The sequence below is a fragment of the Natrix helvetica genome (assembly GCF_964273705.1).
Source record: "Natrix helvetica genome assembly, chromosome: 2".
Taxonomy (NCBI): Eukaryota; Metazoa; Chordata; class Lepidosauria; order Squamata; family Natricidae; genus Natrix; species Natrix helvetica.
In genome coordinates, this window is record NC_138552.1 from 61744065 (window position 1) to 61756577 (window position 12513).

The following is a 12513-nucleotide window of genomic DNA, read 5'->3' on the forward strand; positions in this document are numbered from 1 at the left end:
AAGATATTCAAACGCCTCACCTTCAATTTTGAAAGGTACATCAGCTTTTAAAGTCGGTGGTTGATGATTGTGACAATCTGTTGTTGATAGATTGTGGCAATGGAGGTCTAATCAGAGATGGGAACACTTTTTCTAAGCTACATGTACTATTTCTCATTCAGGAAATGCATCAGGATTTTTAAATAGATACATTCATCTTATTACTATGACAATATCTGTTATACGCAGGTGGGTTTGAATTCATCTGCCTCATTACAAATATATTTGCCATAGAAACAGATAAAATAAGATCTTGTGAATGTATATACAATTAACAAATGATAATAAAGTATTAGCTATTCAATTCTATTATTACAGAATATTTTTCTATATGCCTAAAGAGATTTAAAAATAAATTAAAGTGAAAATGTTTTGTATCCAGTTATTTAAAATAATATACATTTCTATTGCCTAATTTAGTTTATATTACCGTAGTTCTTAAATCATGATAGAATGTATGGCTACATATACCCGATGTCTTCAAGGATAAAATTAAAAACGAATAACATTTTTAAAAACATACAGAAAATATAATTGATCAAGAGTTGTTAAGGAACTTATTCATCATAAGCAATACAGAAATCATTAAATTTTCAGCTAATAATGATGTAAAAATAAGTTTGCTAATACTATCAATCAGATGTGTTGGCGTGTTAGCCAAACTCTCCCTTTTTAGTGGGCTTTCTGTGGTCAGGAAAAAAATGCAGGATTGCACAATGTAAGATAGTTACAGACTAAGGTGTGTATTTTTTTCTTCCATTTGATCCTGTCTGATTCTCAGAGACTACTTGGAGAAGTCCCTGCAGTTTCCTTGCCAAGGTTTTTGTTCTTCCTTTCTTCCTAGGATTGAGATATAGTGATTGGCCCAAGGTAAGGCAGCTGGCTTCATGCACATTGTCTCCTCTTTTCTAGCCAGGTGCCTTAACCATTACACCAAACTGGCTCTCTAAATAAGATAATAGGAGATGTCTAAAATTACACTTATATTCTGTAACCACATGCAAAAGAATTTGTTTTATTCTCCTTGTAATACCCATAGGTAGCTGAACTCTTCTGCAGCATCCTTGGATAGAATGCTGGGAGAAGGTCGCCACGATGTAATGCATTCAGTTCTGGTCGCCACGATGTAAAAAAGATGTGGAGACTCTAGAAAGAGTGCAGAGAAGAGCAACAAAGATGATTAGGGGACTGGAGACTAAAACATATGAAGAACGGTTGCAGGAACTGGGTATGTTTAGCTTAAGAGAAAGAAGGACTAGGGGAGACATGATAGCATTATTCCAATATCTCAGGGGTTGCCACAAAGAAGAGGGAGTCAAACTATTTTCCAAGGCCTCTGAGGGTAGAACAAGAAGCAATGGGTGGAAACTAATCAAGGAGAGAAGCAACTTAGAACTGAGGAGAAACTTCCTGACAGTTAGAACAATTAATCAGTGGAACAGCTTGCCTCCAGAAGTTGTGAATGCCCCAACACTGGAAGTCTTTAAGAAGATGTTGGATAGCCATTTGTCTGGAACGGTATAGGGTTTCCTGCCTAGGCAGGGGGTTGGACTAGAAGACCTCCAAGGTCCCTTCCAACTCTACTATTGTATTGTATTGTATTTTACTGGCAGATGTTAAGCTAACAGGGGAAGCATGCATAGTTGGATATACCTTATTGTCTGAACACTTGATATTGTTCTGAGAATAAGGCAAGATGGCTGTTTAGTAGAAACATTTCAAGAAACTTAAATTCAGATGCTAAGGCATGAACATTTCAGTTCTTTTCCTGATAGTTCTATATTACAGAAAATACAAAAAGCACAAAGATTAGTACTATTGCTCAATAATGCAGTATTAGAAACTCTTATTATATCAGTCAGTTCAGTCACAGTTTCTCAATGCCTAAGCTGAGAAAGTTTTGGTTACTTGCAGATGTTTGTTATCAAAGCATCTTGATCGTTAGCCATGGAAGGATTTCTAGTCACCTCATAATAACATCCCCTCATGATCACAAGCTAATATCATGAGCTTACAGTTAGTCATAAAGATGGTAGATGGTAAGTCAGCTTTTGGGCTCACAAAGTAAAGTAAAAATAATGAGTAAAGAAGACATTCATCTTAGGATATAAATGCTGTGGCAAAGATGGCCCTTCCCCAAGGCCTAATTCAAGTGGCTAACTATGTTTGAGTCAGCAGAAATCAATATTGGCATAAAATGTATTGTCCCATCGCCAATCTTATTCCTGTATCTGGAGAACTTTCACAATTTGTTAAGTTCTTGATGAAATTGCTGGGTCTGGAGCAACTATGCCCAGTGCTTTCTGCCAAAGGTTAAGAAAAGAGAATGGTGACAGTAGGTACTGAAGGGAAATGTGTAACTGCAGTAACTTGAAGCTGATCCTACCCCCCTAGAAGTCACCTGACTGTGCTGCTGACAGAATAGTTCATGAAGCATCTAAGATGTTACACACTTTGGGATAACTAAGGGATTCCTCTCCCTATAAGAGAGAAAGCATTGCTTTGATAATGGATTAGAACAACTTACCGTAAGCCTGTCTCATCAGTGGGCTGGGAACAAGATGAAGATATTATGGGAACAAGTAGTATAAATAAGTTGCTAGAATATGTTTGTATTATTGTTAGATGCAAGTGCAAATACCCTCACTGAAGGATATTTTACAAGATAATATTTGATGACAACAATGATCAGAATAGTTAAAGCAATGATCTTTCCAATAATGCACAGTATACAGTAATGTATACTGTATATTGATACTGAGAAGGAATGAGATAATAAAATTCAGAAGATGGATCTAAAGACAGTACGAATACCAGGCAAAAATGGTTGTTCAATCCTCAGCCAAATAAAGGCCCACTGTCTTTTGAGGCAACAATTAGTAAGGTGAAATTCACAAACTTGGAACATGTGAGTTGATCATAGAATAAAACATACAAACCTTCCTTGTCAAGATGGAGAAATGGAAGAGAGAGTGGATAAAGGTTAAGGTAGAAGGAGAGGATAAAAGAAAATTTTGCATGATTGTCTTAGGAAGAGTTATGGGTTATTGTTGGAAATAAAATGAAATACTGAGCAGTACCCTAGGAAATAAGCCTGACTCAATGACACCTAACTAAACAATTAAGTTTTAATATAGGGTAGACCTAAATAAATGGGGTTCCCAGAGCCTATCAGTGTTTTGATTATATGACACAACAGACCGAGGTGAAGCGCTGTTAGTTTATTTATATTTCTTATTTTTTTTAACTTTTATTATTTAATTTAAAGATTAAAACAATAATAGGGATCTGTTGTTACTATATGAAACAATTTGCCAATTTTGTTTATAGATGTTTAGATTTTTCCAAATAATAACTACCAAGACAGAAGTGGGGATATAGATTTTGTTTTGCACATATATGCTATATGTTTTAAAGCTATGATCTGTTTTTTCTAACTTTATTGGCTCATTTCTAATTTAAAGCCAATCTCTGCTTTGAATTTTCAAAAGTGAAAGTATCTGATTCTCTTGACAGCAATAATGATGAAAATACAAATGTTCTTTTGATATCATAAAAGATGATTCATTTGAACAGCAAGACAGAACGCAGCCTAACAAAACCGATTTAAAATAGACTAAGCAAGTATAACTAATGCCAGATCCTTGAACATCAAATAAGCTCAGTTTAAAAATATTACTGTAGATACTAGCAAGTTTTTAAAAGTAGCAAGGTAATTCTACAGCAATGGTCTTTTCACAATGATTCTTCTAGAGAGCATTTTGAGTATTTTCCGGAGTACAACTTATTTGAAAAGTCAACTTTTGTATCTGCCTCTTGAGATGTCTTCATTGCAATTCCACAGCATACTTATTGAGCAATGTCATAGTAGTAGTTGCGTAGCTTTAATTCAACAGTAAAAAATGATGGCCGATCATCAACTCTGGAAGAAAAAAGAAAAATATTTTTGTAGACAAACAGGTGCTTTATTATTTGTCTGGCAATTTCCAGTCAATATATTATCTCTTTAATGACAACATTTACCAGCACTTTCTCTTGCTTCAGAACAGCTTAGTGTGTAATTGCTATCCTTATCAGATAACTTAATAGTGGTTTCTCAGGAGTTAGCAAGAAGCAGCCAACAGAATACTGCATTATGAAATGACATTTTGGAAACACTGGAAAGGACCACAAATCTAGGCAAAGTCATGATCTGTATTTTTCTTTCTTTCATCTTCTTACTTATCAATACTATCAGATAGTTCCAAAAGAAGGATATCTACAGGCTGGAGGTATAAACAGAGAATAGGTCAAAAAGGATGGGGGTCAGAACCAAGAGATCAAATCATGGTATTTACCGATATGTTGTGACACATGAAAAATGAGATGTATCACTTTTCATTTGCTAAAGAATTCCAAACTAAACAGGATGGTATTATAGAAATAGAAAAAATATTGAAAAAGAAAAATACTTTGATGATTATATTGGAATTTATAGTTACATACCCAAAGGAGAAAAGGGGGAAGTGGCCCCCAAAAAGGGAAAGTTAAATGGCAAAGATGGGAATAGTGGGGAAAGTTGGAGGGAAAAATTGGGGAGAGGTATCAGAAGAATAGAACTAAAAAGGAGAGAAAGAATCCGAAAGAAAAATATAAAAATTTCAAGATCAAGAAAAAGCCAAATAAATGGATGGAGAGAAAAGACCATAAGAGAAATGAAGTTCCTAAGAGACCAAGAGAAAATGGTTAAAAGGAGGAAAGAAAGAAAAGGATTTGTTAATAGAATAGAATGAAATTTAGTGAATATAGCCAAAGGTTTATGTTTAATACAATGTGTAGGAAATAGATTAAAATTTGTGGATAAACTAATCAAATGAAATGTTTAATATACAAAATTAAATTTGAGGATATATGTTATAAACAGTAAAATAGAATAATAGATGGAAATGATATATTAAATGTGATTAACTTGGAGAGGCAAATAACGATATTGTCAATATATTAAGAAGAAATTCAAATTAAGTGGGAGATTATGGAATGAAAATAAGATGACTGAAATGGAAAATGGAAAAAAGATGTAAAATGTATTTCGTATAATTAGATGTAAAGAGGGGAAAACCTGGAGAACACTTTGTTTACAAAGAAGGGGCAGAGAATACCCTATATCAGTGGTGGATTGCAGGCGATATACCCCGGTATGGGTGTACCGGTGCCTGCCCGGAGCACCGGGTACCGTTCCGGTACGATGCTCAGGAGGGCCCACCCGCCTGCCCGAACTCCTTACCTATATTTGAGCTCTTTATCGCTTCCGTGCACGTGCACGTAATGCATGGCACCTGCGCAATGCTCCGCCGAGCAGCGGGAGTGTTGCGGAGGCTCACGGAGGCGTTGCAAGAGGTAAGGATGCATGCACGTGCTGCGCACGTGTGTGCACACACTGCACTCCTGTGTGTGCGTGCTGCGCACGTTCATGTAGTGGACACTGGGCACTGGATCCAAAACCCACCACTGCCCTATATGTTGGTTTCAATGGAACATTTAACTATGGTCAATGAGCCTCATAAGCTTCAATAAACTATTGATATGAGAATACTTACTTATATGTCCAACACAATTTCATTAATTCATAGATATCAGACGAGCAACCCACTGGACATTCTAATCGTTCTCCTCTTTCAATCATCTGAGCAACGTCAATTCCTTTCATACCCTACAATCGAGTGACAGAGAAAACTGAGACGATGTTGGCTTGGACTGAAATAAGACTATCACAATTTCTGAAATATTTTCTCACAAAGGTGTGTCACAATGGACATTTGAATAGCATCTCCATCTTGGTTTATTTTTTAAATCTATGATTTGGAATTATAAAGGAAAGTTTAATGGTAAATAAAGTTTATTTACCTTATATGGCTTTTGCCCATAGGAAAATGTCTCCCACATTAACACACCAAAACTCCAAACATCACTCTTGCTAGAAAATTTGAAGAAGTTCATGCATTCTGGAGCATACCATTTAACTGGCCATTTGCCATGATGTTCTGCCTGTAATGACACCCAAAATTATAGAAAAGAATAAAAAATATTGGTTATATCTATTAACCACAATCTATAAAAGAATCAGAAAACATGTTCCATTGTAATTGTTCAATGAACCATAATTATTTGTTGCAAATTTGTGCAAGGCATAAGGTTGAGCAAAAGCTGAATTATAGTGATACTACAATTCACATAATGTTTTTAAACATGTTAAAGGATAGAAAAATTACCTTGTAATAATCATTAGAGCCAAGAGCTTTTGAAAGTCCAAAGTCACTGATTTTGGCATAATGTTGTGTAACCAGAAGCACATTTCTTGCAGCTAAATCTCTATGTACAAAATTATTTTCTTCCAAATATTTCATTCCCATGGAAACTTGATGCACCAACTCTATTAGGTTCTTTTCTGTAATATCTCTGCAAGATCAAACCAGACTTTTAGAAACCTATTTCTTTTTACATTCTTCATTTCTCACTCCCACCCAGTAGAGAGAGGATGCTAATAATACATTGAAGAAATATTCCAACTTTATTGATTAGAGAACACAGTCCTTATGCATTCATTTTTTCCCATACATTATTGCTCAATAAACCTTCAGAAATTATCAATGGATTATAAATTTTAATGACATAATTATATAATATATTATTATTAAATATACAGGAAATAAATATACTAGTTGAATTAATCTTTTAAACTACATCTAAATTAGAATAAAATTAATATTTTCTTGCTCTTTGCTTATTTCTTTGTCCTGATCCTAGCAAATGTTTGAAATGTGCCCTAAAAAGCTTGAGCTAGATTGATTTACAAGCAAATGCCAACCATTAAACAGAGATTTTCTGGAAAATAGACCTTGCAGAAATCAAAGATTCATCTAAACCAGTGTTGGGAATGAAGGCCCTTTTATGACTTGTGGACTTCAACTCCCAGAATTACACTGGCTTGTCCTAGCAAGAATATATACTGGATCAATATCACCAATTAATATGAGATAATTAAGAAGCATGATGATGGTATAGACGGGGTGGGGAACTATGGCTCTTTTATGACCTGTGGACTTCAACTCAGAATTCCTGAGCCAGTTGACTCAATTTTGGGAATTGAAATCCACAAGTCATAAAGGGCCCATCGTTCCCCATCTCTGACCTAAAGAGACTCAATCATTTACATTTGTGACTTTCCTACATTGCAGTGACTTCCATGCTCTGTGAATGTACCTGCGGAATAGCAATAGCACTTAGACTTACATACCACTTCATAGTGCTTTTACAACCCTCTCTAAGCAGTTTACAGAGTCAGCATATTGCCCTCAACAATATGGGTCTTCATTTTATCAACCTCGAAGGATGGATGGCTAGTCAATCTTGAGCGGGTGAGATTTGAACTGCCGAACTGCAGCTAGCAGTCAACTGTAGTAGCCTGCAGTGCTGCACTCTAACCACTGCGCCACCTTGGCTCTGGAATACTAAATCCAGAAAAATTGTAGCCATGCATTCAGGTAAGCAGGGATGGCAAGTCAAAATATATCATCCTTCATATGAATGTGGCATAGCTATATATATTTGTATTCAGTAAATCCACTTGTAGTGAAAAAAAGTGGTATGTCACAAAGCTGCATATATGCCTTCAAAGTAAATTGAAGAAGAAAATGTTAATTTTGAAAATGTCACAGTTATGAAAATGTTTGCTTTTGAAGTATTCAAAGAAACACCAATTTCGACAATTCATTGGATATTACAAAAGCTGTTATTTTCATATAACCTGTACTTTCCAATGAGCAGTGGTCATTTTAATTATCAATTTAGATTCTATCCATTATTGGTTAAAATTTACCAACTTACTGTCAAACTCACCCATGTTTTAGCAGATATTTATTCAAAGGGCCAAGCTCAGCCATTTCCATTACCAACATCCAAGATTCAGCTTCACATATCCCAATCATTCGGACAATATATGGGTTATCAAGTTGTTGCATTACATTTGCTTCTCTTAGGAGTTCATCTTTTATTGCTGGATCATTACTTTCATTTTTGAGAATTTTCACAGCCACAATTTTCTTTCCTCTGTAACAGAAATTCCAGGAAAACTTAATTATGAAGCTTTGGAGAAGGGTAGATGGCTGGAAATGGGGTGGTCTATTTCTGTCCTAAAATAAATTTTGCTTGCTTTGCTCTGCTGACATTTTTCAAACAGAATTAGCCTTAATTTTAAATCTGTAAATAACATTTAAATTTTTTTAGTTCATGAAGCCATTACTGTGGCTTTATCTCAGAAGGTCCAATTCTTTAGTCTATGTTTGAAATATCACAGAAGAGTCCACATCCAAATTTTTCATGCACTTTTGATAGAGATACAGTATGTTATAGCGTAATCAGTAGTGGGTTGCAGGTGGTACGCCCCGGTACGTACATACTAGAGCCAGCTAGGAGCACTGGATACCATTCCGGTACGGTGCTCCGGAGGGCCCAGCTGCCGGCCCGAGCTCCTTAAAAGCTGCTTAAAGGCTTCTGGGCTTTCTCGCAGGCACATGGCGCGTACAGTATTTATTTATTTATTTATTATTTTGACTTCTTAGTCGCCCCCTCTCCCCCAAGGGACTCGGGGCGACGTACATCAGCAGCGGTCACAACAATACAATATGGAGGAGGTGGAACAATAAATAAATAAATTACAATAAATTAAAGCAATTAAAAACCCCAATGATAATTAAAGTTAAAAATTAAAATTAAAAATTAAAAATGCCCAAGAGGTGGAGAAGCTCTAAATTAAGCCAGGCCGGCTAGTCGGAACAGGTGGGTCTTAAGTTTCATGCGGAAGGAGCGGAGGTCAGTTGTTGTCCTAATATCTGGGGGGAGGTCATTCCAAAGGGTAGGGCCCATCACAGAGAAGGCCCTACTCCTGGACGCCGCCCTCTGACACTCTCTGGAGGACGGCACCCGGAGAAGTCCCTCTCTGTGCGAGCGAATAGGTCGCAGGGATGTGTGTGGCAGAACGCGATCCCGGGATGTGTGGGGCAGAACGCCTGTGCAACGCTCTGCGGAGCAACTGGAGCATCACGGAGGTGCTAAGATGCATGCGCGTGCTGTGCGCTTGTGCTGCATGTGTCCATGAGGATGCCGCTGTTCCCGTTCCAATTGTACCGGTTGGAACGGGATTTGAAACCCACCACTGCGCGTAATGGATTCCATCAAACAAGTAAGCAACTCAGGTGCCTTTGAGGCAACCAAAGCATCTGGTCCGTAGTGATCTCTCAAAACATACTTAAGCTGAAGACACTTCCACTATTACAAACTGAAAAGCCAAAATTCAATTTGAAGTTGGAGAAAATCCTTAAACTAGTCTTTATATCCTAGATGATTTAAAATCATGACCAAGCTTGTATCTTAGCTTTCCAATTAAATAATTTACCAAAATAGAATTTTCCAGAGTTAGATAGTCTTGAGTTCCTATCACAACTCAATTTACATCCTAAAATGGTCATAGATTTCTCATCACTAGTTCTCCTATAATTTTTTCCTACCACATGTTGTTTCAAGAACTTGCCATGGAAAATAGCACAAAGGAAATAGATAATAATTACCAAACTTATAATATTTGACTATATTTTCATTTTACCAAGAGGTGGCTAATAAAAATCTTGGCCCAATGCTATTTTTGACCCATATGATATAGTATTTGACCCATATTGACTCATATTACATAGTAATGTGATCAATTAGCATCTTTTGTGGGGTAGTGAATTAATGCATATTAATAGTTTTATGGGAACATCTTTAAATGTTAAAAATATGTTAATATAATGTTGAAACTTTAGAATTTGGCTGTTTATCAAGAATTGTGTTTGTATTGAGGATAAGGGTGGTAATGGGTTGCAAAACAATTATGTTAAGAAATTGGAATCTGTTGAAGAATGATTGTCAGAAATTTGTGACCAATCTGTTTTGAAAGAGGCAAAACAGATTATTTTCTACCAATCGAAGGATAATAGTTTGCACTATTCATGTTATAGTAGTGAATTTATTGGTAAATCAGTGACTATTTATAAGTATAAAATATTAGATTTTTCTTTTTCTCTTTCTTAGTTTGTACCTTTATTTTTTTCCAAATTAGATTGCTTTGTTACCAAAAGTAAATAAATAATCAGAAATAATAAAATAAAATATAAATTGCACACATATTTTTTCCCCAACAGGAACAGCAAAGATATATAGAAAAAAATGTTAATTATATAGTATACTGCTATGGCACCAAATTAACATCAGAATGCTAATTTTTATATGAACAAATGATAACAAATAATTTCAAATAAAAATATTGTTATGCTAGGCTGCAATTCAAACCACTCTTTCTAGGTTAATTAAGTGGCATTTCTGTGTAAATGTACACAAAACTGAATTTTAACGATACAATTATCTCCATATTCATAAGGAAGATTCAGCTGAAATTTGGTAGGTAATTATTGAATTTAAGGGGAATTCTGACTGAGCTAGGAGATAATAAAACTGCCAGCATCTTTTGTTTAAAAGTAACATTCTAGATTTTTGTTATACAACTGGAATCCAGTGCAAATATTTGTGACATGAGAGTTAATGTAGTTAAAGCAATGTACTATTGTTTTATGGGAAAACTATTCCTTTTAAATTACTAAGTGCTTTGGAAGGCTATAGCAAATGAACAATGTTCATTTAACTGAACCTAGTTAATTTTTAATTCTATGTTAGATAAAGGGTCATTTTTTTTCTAATAATTTCTGTAATAACAGTATCAAAATCCAATAAAGAAGAGGATACTAAAAGCATAAAGATGGGGAACAATAACTTACTTTTTCATTTCATAAGTGCCTTTTTTTACTGTACCAAAATTACCAGAACCAAGTTCTTTTTCTTCCAAAGTCAGTAAATTTCGGTCAAGGGTGACATTTTTAGCTTTTACTTCTTCTGGATCTGCATATGGACTTTCATAAACTTCTGTATCCATAGGCAAAGGATCCCTCTGTTCACCTGTTAAAAGAACAGCAGAACTTATTTTATTACAACTCTCCTTTGTAATCTGTCCTTACTGATTGAATTTAAAATATTAACTTTACAATATTAGCTCAAAACAAGAGCCATCATTTCAAACAATCATAATTATATTTTAGTTTGAACGTCCGTATTGAACTATAATGGTTTTATTACTATGCCATTTTATGCATATGGTTCTCATTTGCTTTTCTACATCTTAATGAATCACATACAGCAGGGGTGTCAAACTCGATTTCATTGAGGGCTGCATCAGGGCTGTGGTTGATTATGGGGGGCCGGGCAGGCACGATTGACTGGGTGGGCAGATTGATACTGCTCATTGGCGGTGGCTGATTGGGTAGGCGTGGCCAGCTTGACGCTGTTCATTGGATGTGGCTGACTGGGTGGGCGTGGCTGATGGGGTGGGCATGGCTGACTGGGTGGACATGGCCAGCTTGTTGCTGCTCACTGGGTGTGGCTGACTCACAATGGCTGGGTTGGGATGGAACAAGTCATACTGGCTATAATGTGGGGACAATTTGGTGCCCTACAAGTTCCTTGCATCCCCAAACTGCTGGCAGTGAACTGCATGCATGCACATACATACACACATTCCAGCTTTGGGGACTTTTATCCACATAGGAATGAGAGGGCTTTCTTCCCAAGTCCAGTGGCAGGTTGTAAGCTCAGATATGGATAAAAGTCTCCAAGCTTGGAATTGTGTGTGTGTGTGTGTGTGTGTGTGTGCCTGCATGTACACAGCACACCAAAGGAGACATTCTTCTTCCAATCCCAGACATCGTTGGCATTTCCCTGTCTGGTGTACCCTCCCAGCAAAGGAGGAGGCGGAGGACACAGCTGCTGTGTGTGGAAACATGGAGGAGAAACTTTGTAGGAAGCAGTTTCCACTGAGTCCAACTTCTGCCTTAACAGATCTCTGGAGAGCAAGTGGAGGTGACAGGAGAGCAGTGCTCCCTGGTCCTGCATGAGGGAGGCTGGTCCTTCTCGAAAGGGAATCCCTGTTTCCAATTATGAGTGGTAAGGATGCTAGCTTGTTGGGGCAGCCTTCCCTCATGCTGCGCTCCCACCCTCCCCTCTTCCTCTCCAGATACCTTTCAAGGCAGAAGTTCGACTTGGAGGAAGCCACTTCCTACAAACTTTCACTGGATCAGCAATATGGTTGCCCTCAAAGGGCCTGTTGCATGTAGGACTATTGTATCATATTAGTTCAGGTTTGTATTAACGTGGGCTAAACAGGATTAACGTTTCAAATATGAGCAAATATTTCAAATAAATCTGCAAAAACAAATTTAAAACAAAGAACAAACATAAGTTTTTTAATGTTCTTTCTCCCTCATGTTGTTTTGTCCGAGCCGGATACTTGGCATTTTTCATTGGCTAGATGTTTATCCCTGTTTGGAGTTAGATTCTGAGCTGTGGAAACTCTCA

General features: G+C 36.6%; 1 protein-coding gene across 5 annotated transcripts in view; it reads right to left on the bottom strand.

Moving 5' to 3' along the window:
* Positions 1-1644: 1644 nt before the first annotated feature.
* Positions 1645-12513, bottom strand: part of SYK (spleen associated tyrosine kinase) — a 55586-nt gene continuing 44717 nt past the window's right edge. For all 5 annotated transcript variants that reach the window (XM_081941633.1, XM_081941630.1, XM_081941632.1 and 2 more), the window contains 6 exons: positions 10884-11061; positions 7915-8124; positions 6288-6474; positions 5923-6063; positions 5616-5728; positions 1645-3961 (listed from right to left, as the gene is read on the bottom strand). In XM_081941633.1, coding sequence (XP_081797759.1) covers positions 3889-3961; positions 5616-5728; positions 5923-6063; positions 6288-6474; positions 7915-8124; positions 10884-11061 — 902 coding nt within the window. In that variant the 3' untranslated portion in view covers positions 1645-3888. The remainder of the gene's footprint in view (positions 3962-5615; positions 5729-5922; positions 6064-6287; positions 6475-7914; positions 8125-10883; positions 11062-12513) is intronic.